Source organism: Aulonocara stuartgranti (assembly GCF_965226115.1).
Source record: "Aulonocara stuartgranti genome assembly, chromosome: 14".
In the NCBI taxonomy this organism is placed as follows: domain Eukaryota; kingdom Metazoa; phylum Chordata; class Actinopteri; order Cichliformes; family Cichlidae; genus Aulonocara; species Aulonocara stuartgranti.
In genome coordinates, this window is record NC_138950.1 from 29,567,344 (window position 1) to 29,578,772 (window position 11,429).

Consider the following 11,429-nt stretch of genomic DNA (forward strand, 5'->3'; position numbering starts at 1 on the left):
CAAGGCAGAGGAAGAATAGCAGCCTACGACATCATCTCAAAATAGTATTTCAAGTTTAATCTCGAAATTTTGACTTATTTTTTTTTCTTAATGTGGCCCTAATATTCTGTCGTATCTGTACGGAGTCAGAACCAAAGGTTTGAAGTTGTTGGTGGTGTCAGTGTCGTGGATGAAATAGTCTATAATTACTAAGAACTGCTTCGTAGTAAGCGCATGTCAATTATGATGATTGCAGCTCTACTTGATCGCCTTGTATCAGATAAAACCGCTTCAAGGTGTTATTTTATGTTACCTGAGAAACGCTGTGAGATTGTTCCTCAGTGTTTGGCAGGAGATCAGCTTGCACAGATGATCCCTACGCAGTAGAAACTCTCAGAGAGAGATAGAGACACGGCTTAAATGCCAGAGAAAACTGTTAAAGTAATCGTTAAGTGCCTGATGCAGCAGTAAAGTACACCAGCGGGCATCACAAGGGAGAATCTGATAGGCTGGATGGGAAGAAAAACGCAGTCTTTATTAGCTAATAGAGAGACTTGAAGCAGCAGATTAAAACTATTTGTAAAGTTTGTAGGGCTCAGTTCTTGTTTTTTTGTTATTTTACTTTTTTAAGTCCATTAGTTTTTACAACCTTTGGAACTATGTGAATTAGCATTTGTAGAGTCTTTATGCTACATTTAGCTCGTTAGCTAGCATACTAGCTAGCTAGCACACACACACACGCACACATACATATACACTCAACAAAAATATAAACGCAACACCTTTGTTACTGCTCCCATTCCCCATGGGATGGACATAGAGACCTAAAATTCATTCCAGATACACAATATAACCATCCCTCCCAAACAGTGGTCACAAATCAGTCCAAATGTGTGGTAGTGGGCACATCTGCTATATTGAGATAATCCATCCCACCTCACAGGTGTGCCACATCAGGATGCTGATCTGACATCATGAGTAGTGCACAGGTGTACCTCAGACTGCCCACAACAAAAGGCCACCCTGGAATGTGCAGTTTTGTCTCACAGCAAAATGCCACAGATGCCACAAGCAATGAGGGAGCGTGCAATTGGCATGCTGACAGCAGGAATGTCAACCAGATCTGTCGCCCGTGCATTGAATGTTCATTTCTCAACCATAAGCCGTCTCCACAGGCGTTTCAGAGAATATGGCAGCACATCCAACCGGCCTCACAACCGCAGACCTCGTGTAACCACACCAGCCCAGGACCTCCACATCCAGCAGGTTCACCTCCAAGATCGTCTGAGACCAGCCACCCAGACAGCTGCTGGAACAATTGGTTTGCACAACCAAACAATTTCTGCACAAACTGTCAGAAACCGTCTCAGGGACGCTCAACTGCATGCCCGTCGTCCTCATCGGGGTCTTGACCTGACTCCAGCTCGTCGCCGTAACAGACTTGTGTGGGCAAATGCTCACATTCGATGGCGTCTGGCACGTTGGAGAGGTGTGCGCTTCACGGATGAATCATGGTTCACATTGTTCAGGGCAGATGGCAGCTGAGAATGTCCCAGTTCTTGCATGGCCAGCATACTCACCGGACATGTCACCCATTGAGCATGTTCGGGATGTGCTTGACCGGCGTATACGACAGCGTGTACCAGTTCCCACGAATATCCAACAACCTCGCACAGCCATTGAAGTGGAGTGGACCAACATTTCACAGGCCACAATTGACAATCTGATAGACTCCATGCGACGATGTGTTGCACTGCATGAGGCAAATGGTGGTCACACCAGATACTGACCGGTTCTGGGTCCCCAGACCCCCAATAGCGCAAAAACCTGCACATTCCAGGGTGGCCTTTTGTTGTGGGCAGTCTGAGGTACACCTGTGCACTACTCATGATGTCAGATCAGCATCCTGATGTGGCACACCTGTGAGGTGGGATGGATTATCTCAATATGGCAGATGTGCCCACTACCACACATTTGGACTGATTTGTGACCACTGTTTGGGAGGGATGGTTATATTGTGTATCTGGAATGAATTTTAGGTCTCTACGTCCATCCCATGGGGAATGGGAGCAGTAACAAAGGTGTTGCGTTTATATTTTTGTTGAGTGTATATATATATATAGATATATATATTAGAGATGGACCGATCCGATATTACGTATCGGTATCGGTCCGATACTGACCTAAATTACTGGATCGGATATCGGAGAAAAATAAAAAATGTAATCCGATCCATTAAATATCACGAAAGCACCTCACAAAACTTGCAACACGCCGTAACTCACCTCAGAACGTTAGCACGTCGGAGCAGTATGCATCACGTGATAGAGCGGCTGTGGCATGCGGGACCCGTCGGTGGTCTGGATAGCATTTGGAGCTTCGCTAGCAACCCGGCATTTCATCTCCGACAAAGTTATCCCCGAGAGAAGTAAAGCAAGTGTGTAAGTCCATCTCTGAATGTTTGTAAAGCATTCCTGTGTTAAGCTTAACAAACGACTGCCTCTTCTTGCTGCTACTTCAATCATGAAACTGCTTAACGATCAGCTGATCGGCTTTTCTGTCGGGAGTACGTCTCTCTTGTTTGCTTTTGGCCCACTTTGCACCAGAAAGAGGAAACCAGCGGCTGAACAACAGCAGCACGTTTAAGCTCTATAAGCTGTTGTTAGAATGTATTTAATATTACTTTCTACTCGAGGATCTTTTTCTACGTAGCTGACGGCTGGTAACTGTGCAGGGGCGGATCTAGCAAAGTTTAGCCAGGGGGGCCGATAGGGCATTAACAGGGAAAAGGGGGCACAAAGACACACTTTTCTTTCTTATTCTCATTTAAAATGTCTAGCTTTTAATAAATAATTATCTGACAGCCAAAGTTTTAATTTGATGCAAAATGAATAGAAGTCCATTACTGTATATAGTAACTATTAAGTCTAATATACCCTAGTAAGCTATAGTACTTTTTCCTTTGTGAAGGTACCATCTGTGCAGTCTGCAATTTTGTTGAAGAAAGATGTTGAATCTATTTAATATTTCTTGAAAAATAATTGATTTCTGTGCATTTTTTTTTCCACACTGCATCAAATTAAGGTTGATTACGTCGATTAAGCATCATGAGGTGGAGCGTGAGGGGTGGTTCCCTATTTTTTATTTATTTATTTATTTTTGTTGTTGCTGGGAGTTGGAACCCTATTAGTTAGGTTGCTTAATATATATGCTAAGTACTCTTTAAAATACCAGAATAGGGAGGATGGTGTAGGTTTAAGTTTATTAGATTGATCAGTATTGCTGAACTATGAAATATTTTTTTTGCATACAGGTATAACAGAATAGCTTTAGTGTAGTTGTTGTTTTAAACTTGAGTATGAACTTATACAAAATGCAGCAAGATATTTAAAAAACAGTTTTGTTGATTAAAAAACACTATATCGGATTCATATCGGTATCGGCAGATATCCAAATTTATGATATCGGTATCGGTATCGGACATAAAAAAGTGGTATCGTGCCATCTCTAATATATATAGATATAGATATATATAGATATATATAGATATAGATATAGATATATTTCAAAACCTTTACCCCTAAAAAACTTCTAGGAGAGCTATTATGCTAATCTACTTTGAAAGTGCTCTGAGTGCTCAGATAGAATAGAAAAGCGCTATATAAGAACAAGTCCATTTACCATGTTAACCTATGCACTGTCTCTCTAAAGCATTTTTTTCTGCTTTGGTGTGTTTATGATGTCTGCGAGAGTCGTGCTCACCTCAGTTTGTGTTTTTCTTGCGTCTGTGTGGGTTCTCTCCAACTACTCCACCCAAAAGCGTGTAGCTACTGGGGTTAGGTTGATGATTCTAAACTGACTGAAGGTGTGAATTGTTGTCTGTGTTATCTAGCAAAACTATTTTTAACTATGAAGAATGCAGATTGACTCTAGTAGAATGCGGGAATCAAAATATTGAGTTAGAAATAAACTTAAGACACTACATCACCTATTTTAATCTAACCCATTTTATGATCATTTCTCCCTCCAAGCCAGCTCTACCCAACTCCTTGCAATGTTTCCCACTTTGCTGAGGGCCAAGTTAAATTCAGCTTCAGCAAAATTCTGCTCCCTCGTTTCAGAGAACCTCTTTTAGCCCCCCACCCCCGTACGTCTGTGTCCATATTTAACTTTCGTCCTCCCGCTTTCTCTCCTTCCCTCAGGCCAGCCATCCACCCATAGCTTCTTCCTCTGCCTTCAGCCCCGCACTCAACATAGAAAGCCAAGGGTCCTGCACCCCTGTCATCATGTGCCGCAGTCCAACAGGTAAGCCTAAATTCACGACGCATTTGTGGACTAGCTTTTAGTCCAGTTTGAACAGAATGATACGCCAGAGGTGGATGAGTTCATTTTCTAATGAGCATTTCCTTTGTTTCCTTTCCGTCTCCTCCCTTTTTTTCCTTCCACAGATGGAAAAACTAAGACTTCACCGAGGTCAAACTTGAAGTTCCGCTTTGACAAAATGAGCCACTCATCCACGACTGTAAGTCTGATACTTGAACACTGCCTTGTTAAGGTTTTTCAGTAGGATATTTCCAACTTTTTGAGACAGAAGCTCCATAAAACTTTTAAAGAGAGAAAGTTCGACATTGAAATTAAGATAATTATGGCAGAACGCTGGCAGCGATGCCAAAAAGTCCCCTGGTGTGTGTGTGTCTGTCTGTTTTTTAACACTTTGTCTATCTTATAGACATCTCATTATCTCTGGAACTCTGTAATGTGACTGAAACACTCAAGCTGATGTTGGGTAATAAACCCGGACTGAAAGACGTGTGCTGAACGCTCTCTCCTCTTTTGTTTTTTTTTGTTCCCTCTTTTCTCTTTCAGTCTGAGTAGCTTTGAGTGGAACGGAAAAACCCCAACCTTGCACAATGAAGGGACAGCGCCTGCTGACAGAGCTGCAAAAAAATAAAACAACGACAACAAAATAAAAAAGTCACAACAACAACCACAAAATCACTGTAGAACTACTTCCCAATGCCAAGGATAACCTGAGAAGGTTACCGAGTCCCCCGCACACTAGAATCTAACTGAAACTACTGTGAGTATATAGGGAGGAGAAGCAGCTGACATTTTGGCTTTTGTTTCTAACCAGTCTTTAGCTACAGATTAGTCGATGCTCGCTGCACCGTTGCTCATCCACCTTTCATGAGGGTCTTTGGCGTGGCTGTGATACTGTGAGTTCAAGCCGAGCTCGGCTTTTTTTCCTCAAGCGTCTTGTTTGATAGAGAGAAACACGATGACCTCCTAGAAGAATTGTGACACGAGTTTATGGCCGAACTGTTAACCTTTATCTCACTGACTGTTGAGTGCCCAGTGGAGGAAGAAAAAAAGAAATCATTAGCCATCAGGATGTATTTGCCTTCGCCCTTGAACAGACGAAAACTGCGCACAGAAGACTCGCAGTAGCAAGACCTCGGAGGCGCCGCGGCTTGGAGTCTTCTCCACTGTGCTCTCTGAGCTTGTTCTTTGCATAATGTAAATGCTTTTTTCAGAGAAGAAGTTTTGATTTCGCCGAGGCTTTTTGCAATCCCGCTAGCTGCTGCATTGTGTCTACTGCACTATAAACGTGACGTGTCTCCTCCTAGGACAGCATTTCTGTATCCGTAGGGGCAACTTCATAGACTTGAACTCAAGAGCAGGGTGGGGGGCGGGGTGGGGAGGGGCACTGCCAACACATTTTGCCACAAGCTTCTTTTAGCCAAAGCTGCGCCTTACAATCTATCACACACATAGAAAAAGCCCTTTTCGCCGCTGACACGTTCTTTCTCAGCCTCCGTCTCGTCTCTGTGCGTCTCACTATGTGAGAGGACGGGGATCTGGTTACAGCACAGTTGTGGGTAGCCGAGCTACACCCACATTTGCTCAAAATAGATGTTGCACTCAGTGAAAACATTTCACCTTCTGATACCTCCCATTGAAACTCGCTAGCTCGGTGTATCGGCGTGTACGTACGGCAGCTCTTTAGGACATCTCCAGGGTTTTTCCCAGGATGTGAGCTGATGAGGATGACTTGAAAAATATGAAGTTCAGGTTATAACGAACCACCTATGAAGTTACAAAAAACACTTTGAATGTAAACTATGAGCCTTTAAAAAAAGGACTTAGCTGTTGCAAAAATATAAGTAAAAACTGCAAAGTTGGTGCTCGCAGGCACAGAAGGACCACGGGTCTAATCTTCAACTGACATTAGCCTGGAAAAGAAGCATAAAAACACACACATTCGCTTCCAGTGTGACCAAAAACAATCAAGCTGGTGTGTGTTAATGTCGGTGTAATCTTACTGTGTAGGGAACAGTTCCTGTAGTTTAGGCTGGCCTAAGAGTGTAAAAGGTTTAATAGCTAGTTTCACCCAAATTACAAACGCCCTCTGTGATTTACATGTAGGTCACCTTTTAACTTGCCAGGAAGCTGTTCTAACTTGAGTAGTACCTTTCTAATTCATCAAGACTAGAGGCAGGCGTGTTGCCAAACACACGCTGCCCTCGGTCGGTGATTACCTCGAGTAAGGGAAGCAGGGATAGAAATCCTCTGGGGAAGTTCAGATGTCATATAGTTTGTAGCAGGTGTCGCCTAAAAAAAAAAAGCCCTGCAGCCTTTCCTTTGTTAATACGCTTAAGTTATTAAACTTTTTTTGCATCGATGTCATGTAAAAATTGTTACTGCAGAGTACGCTAATTAATGGTGAAATGATTAAAGGAAATGTATTAAGTTAAAAGATGTCTAAACATGTATATGTATATTTGGTTATGTAATGTGCCATTGAGAATTTATTCTAAAATAAAATGTTGTATTTTGTGTCATATTTGTGTTGTTTCAGGTTTTCTGTTGTTTTGTGTTTTTTAATGCAATCTCTCCACACGGGTGCTTTTCTTGTCTATACTTTAATGTGTAATATATTTGAACATGTGAGGGAAGTTTGTTTCACATTTTGTTGAAACTGCAGCGCCATCACATTATTCTGACAGCAGTTAATGTGGTCACATTTTTAACAATACAAACCAGAAGATCTGTGAAATCGTCTCACAGAGCAGAGTCTGCTTACTGTCGCGCCTCAGGGTGGTACAGCTGGGCGATGCAGTATCTCCTTATTATATGTAACATTACATGAAAGTGATCCTTTTTTAAAGTGGCTCTTTTTCTGGTTCCTACCTAAAGTAGTCCCATACAGTCCTGTGGAAAAGTAAGTCCACACTGTTATTAAATAGCTTCCAAAATAAACTTTAGCAGCTGTTTTTAGTCTCTTACATCCTTTTGGATGAATTGTGGCCCACTCTTCTTTACAATGTTTCTTCAGTTCATTGAGGTTTGTTTATGCACAGCTCTCTTAAGATCCCGTCGCAGCATATCAGTCGGGTTGAGGTCTGGACTTTGACCAGGTCGTTGCAACACATCAATTTTTCTCTTTCTCAGCTGTTCTGTTGTAGATTTGCTGCTTTGCTTGGAATTATTGTCCTGCTGCATGACCCAGGTGCAGCACAACTTTAGCTGTCATATTGATGTCCTCACATTTGACTCTACAATATTTTGGTATTCAGGAGAGTTAACGATTGACTTACTGACTCCAAGGTTCCCAGGTCCTGTATCTGCAAAACAAGCCAAAAACATCACCCCTCCACCACCGTGCTTGAGCTAGTATGAGGTGTTTGTGCTGATATGCTGTGTTTGGTCTTTCCTAAACATGGTGCGGTACATTACAGCCAAACAGCTGCACTTTGGTCTCATCTGTCCAAAGAACATTGTTCCAGAAGTCCTCAGATTTATTCAGATGCAATTTCATAAACCTAAGTCGTGCTGCTATGTTCTTTTTAGAGAGAATACGTTTTCTTGTCTTAAAACATCCAAAAAAGCCATGCTCATCTGTTTTTGTTCATTTTTATCCACATCTAACCCAACCCGCTGATTCTGTTATGTAGATCTTCCCGGCAGCAGCAATTGCTTCTTTAAGAACATTGCTGATGTCTTCCCTCCTTGGCAAAGTGTTCACACACACCTGAATGCTCCAGATCTCCAAACTGCCCAAACCTCGGCTCTCATCGAGGCGTTCACACCTGGTCATCAGTTTATCAGATGCATTTGATCAACTGCACCTGGCTGCTACTTACTCTTTTAATTCCTATGGAAGCAGCAAAGGTCTTAGTTTTTCATAGGACTGCACAGAGTCCCGAGAAAACCTTACAGGACTATACATGTGTTTTGGTTTTTTAGAAGGAAGCTGCATCTGTGGTGAGAGGCTCCTGCTCAGTATGACAGTATGGTAGGAGATAATAAGCACAGGCGTTTCCCTCTCTCCTCCTGTCCTGTGTTACTAGCTAGCTGCTGGCTTGTTTCGGTCAGGTGATGTGGCTGGCGGTTGTAATTTGGCAGGAAGAGTAGTTCCTACATGAAACTGCTCAGTACAGGGAGATTCATCTGTAACTAGCACCTCACACCCTCCCCCCACAAAAAAGTCTAGATGGAAAAATAGCAAATATGGGCCAGAGGGAAAAACTTGTGTTTGATTCTGTGGTAAACTGTCACTTTAAAGACTTCACGAAATGCAGAGTATCAAGCTTGTATCAAAGATGCAGTTTGCATCAAAACAAAAACAAAAAAACACGAGAAGTGGCAGCTACCACGTTCAGTGTTTCGTAAAGACATATATATGAAAGGATATAACTTTATGATTTAATTCATAAAAATAATGCATAACTCCATTAGTGGTTGTCAAATCTCAGGGATGAGTAGACAGTTGCAGAATGGGCAGGCTGTCTCGTGGCTCCCTGCTGCTTCAGTGCACCTTCTGAAATCACTGCATACATCACCTGTAGCATTGTGAAAAGTAAGGGGGGGGGGGGCACAGTTTAGGAGATGCAAGCCTGTCAGTGAGTTCCCAATGTTCAGGGACTGTATTGAAACAGTACGTTCACTTACTTCTGGCTTCCTCTTGACTTTAGGTGGAACTGCAAAAAACAAAAAAAAGAAGAAAAGACAGCATGGTAAAAATTGCCGTTCTGAGTATTGCCTCATAACAGGTTAACAAAAGGAAACACACAGGATATACCTTTGGGAGGGGGTGTTTTGCATTTCTGTGGTACCGGGCATCGAGGTGGAGGTTGTGGAGCCGAGATGGTTTGTTGGGCTGCATATGGAACTTCATATATGACCTCTGCCCTGGGAAGTGGCTGTGGTTTGACCTCTGAGCTCAGACAGCGAGCCAATTCCAGGATGATGGGAAGGCAGAGTAATGCACAAGCACAGATCAAAACCCTGTGCAGGAGTTTCCTTGGAGAGGGACCTGTGACGAGAGCTATATGATGAGGAGGATACATGACAAGCAGTAAGACCTGCTGGCCAAAAATGCAGATGCACTGTGATGCACTTCATTATATGTCATTCTCTGTACCTGCAGTAATGTTCACGTGCGTGCGATGTCCATTTTCATTTATACCTATATCCCAAACAACCATGCATCCATAGGAACCTTCATCCGACTGGTTGACACTCTGGATGTTTAAGAATAGCTTTGTCTGACTGGCTGAAATTGTCTTGTTGGTCAAATGGTGTCTCTCGCTTTCCTTCACAGGCTTCCTAACATCATATGTTGAATTTTCCCACATCCAGGCACCGGTCCAGTTGTTTCCACAGTGCTGAACTACACAGGACAATGACAAGATGCCCCCTTCTGGCACATAATACATCTCGCGTTTTGCCAAAATACTAAGCTGGCATTCTTCAGCACAGAGACCTAAAAGAAGGAATTTAGATTTAAGTCACTGTAGCGGAACATGAATGTGTAGCCAAGGAAACTCGTGCAGTTTGGTGCTCCTTTGTCCCAATCTGGTTAGATTATAACCACTAAAACACATTAATAATCAGCGAACATAAACACACACGCACATGTTTTTGTTTAACTTGGTACATCTGCTAATTTCCATATGCAGTGAAACACACGTCATTCAGAATAAAATACGCATATGGCGGCCACATTTAAAAGGCACGGAGCTTAACAAACATGTCAAAGAACTAGACGCACGCAGTACGCTTTGGCATGACCGTGATTACCACAGCTTTTAAGGCAAACACATGGCAAATGGCATCTTATTATAGAATACTGAAGATGGAGAGTTCACACGAGTGCTTTAACAAAACAACCCCCCCAGAAGAAAACAACAAAAAAAACAAAACTTAAGGCAAGAAGAGAGACTTTCTTTTATGTAATGAGAACTTTGGTCAGAGTTTCAAAAGGAGATCACTTACCAGAATGGAAGACATAGACGAAGCTGATGACACCGAGGAGATAGGTATACATGTCTGACTGTAAAGATGTGTTTAACGGTGTTTTTGTCTGCCGTTCATCACTTCCCCTAAGAGAGTTTGTGCTTACATTTTACGGCTGATTCTTAAATGCTGCCACACTTTCTGGAAATCAGAGTGGGCTCACGGTATTTCACTTTCTTTTACTCAGTAATTATGTTGTATTTCCTTTCTCCTGCTGTTGTTCCAATCCGGTCAGAGATGAAGGAAGTGAACACTTACCCACACATGCAGGCACAAGCACACACACGCAAAACTGAAATACGGGAAGCAGTGATCTCATGAACAGGAATATAAAATTTCCTGCAGGAAAGGGGCTGGCTTCAGAGAACTATAACATGAAGAGACAAAAGAGAACAGAAACCAGCAAATCCTTCTCCTTCTCATTTCTGTGCAGGTCTTGATTAACATTTTAGTCCAGAGACCTTGATTAAGGCATAGATGGCTGATTATGTGGTTATTTGGAGTTTACAGATCTCTGACAGCTGAAGCTGAATAGCTCACTAGCTCGGTGGTTTTCAAACTTTGGCATATCCCACTTCAGAAGCCAAACAAGCACTACTCCTACTAGAAATAAATAATTAAAAAAGAAAACATTGAATATTTTACAGAAATTAACGGTTTGGGTAGCGTATAATTGATGTATATGATAGAAAGGGGTTAATAGTGTAAGACAAGCTTGCAGAAATAACTTTTCCACAAATACACTATATTCTGTCACGGGTGGGCTTCACAGGTGGCACCAAATATTAGGAACGACCCACTTGCATTGGCTGCATAGTTTACCGCTGTTACTATGGCGAAAGTGCTTGTGTTCTCTTTATTTCAGAAAATAGCCTGGGGAAAGTTTTTTACGATTACGTTTCTGTTGTACTATTAACGCGCAGGTAGGGATTTTCCACTCGGAGTACAACTGCAAGCCCATTCTCAGCGTACAACAAATCTTCAAAGTAAACGCTTTGGTTACCTTTGAAGGGAATATACTCGCATGTAAGCGATTAAAGCACATACAGTCCCCATTTCCTGCTAAGTCCTATGTGACGCTTGTGTCGCTAAAAAAGTGCTGCACGTGATCTTATTTTGAAAACCGGACGTTTCGTATGCGGTAAATCTTT

General features: G+C 42.3%; 2 protein-coding genes across 10 annotated transcripts in view; one reads left to right on the forward strand and one right to left on the reverse strand.

Annotated features, from left to right (window-relative positions):
- The window catches only part of LOC309688196 (rap1 GTPase-activating protein 2-like), a 127,088-nt gene extending 120,274 nt beyond the window's left edge, over positions 1-6,814 (forward strand). For all 8 annotated transcript variants that reach the window (XM_082503729.1, XM_082503742.1, XM_082503730.1 and 5 more), the window contains 3 exons: positions 4,182-4,284; positions 4,428-4,501; positions 4,846-6,814. In XM_082503729.1, coding sequence (XP_082359855.1) covers positions 4,182-4,284; positions 4,428-4,501; positions 4,846-4,854 — 186 coding nt within the window. In that variant the 3' untranslated portion in view covers positions 4,855-6,814. The remainder of the gene's footprint in view (positions 1-4,181; positions 4,285-4,427; positions 4,502-4,845) is intronic.
- Positions 6,815-8,673: 1,859 nt separating this feature from the next.
- LOC309688230 (uncharacterized protein) lies at positions 8,674-11,381 on the reverse strand. Of its 2 annotated transcripts, none has more exons than XM_082503813.1 (5): positions 10,258-11,381; positions 9,404-9,745; positions 9,062-9,295; positions 8,932-8,960; positions 8,674-8,822 (listed from the first exon to the last, which is right to left on the reverse strand). In XM_082503813.1, exons 1-5 carry the CDS (start codon positions 10,307-10,309, stop codon positions 8,715-8,717), a joined length of 765 nt encoding a protein of 254 aa, XP_082359939.1. In that variant the 5' UTR covers positions 10,310-11,381; the 3' UTR covers positions 8,674-8,714. The 2 variants fall into 2 exon arrangements, with proteins under 2 accessions (XP_082359939.1, XP_082359938.1); XM_082503812.1 differs by having other exon boundaries at positions 9,062-9,307.
- Between the last annotated feature and the right edge of the window lie 48 nt (positions 11,382-11,429).

Excerpts from the sequence above, each read along its gene's own strand:
- LOC309688230 (XM_082503812.1), bottom strand. The coding sequence starts at position 10,309 with ATGTATACCTATCTCCTCGGTGTCATCAGCTTCGTCTATGTCTTCCAT. Across the intron at positions 9,308-9,403 it reads GCACGTGAACATTACTGCAG|CTCTCGTCACAGGTCCCTCT; the intron begins GTACAGAGAATG and ends CTCATCATATAG. Across the intron at positions 8,823-8,931 it reads AAGTCAAGAGGAAGCCAGAA|GTGATGTATGCAGTGATTTC; the intron begins GTAAGTGAACGT and ends ACAATGCTACAG.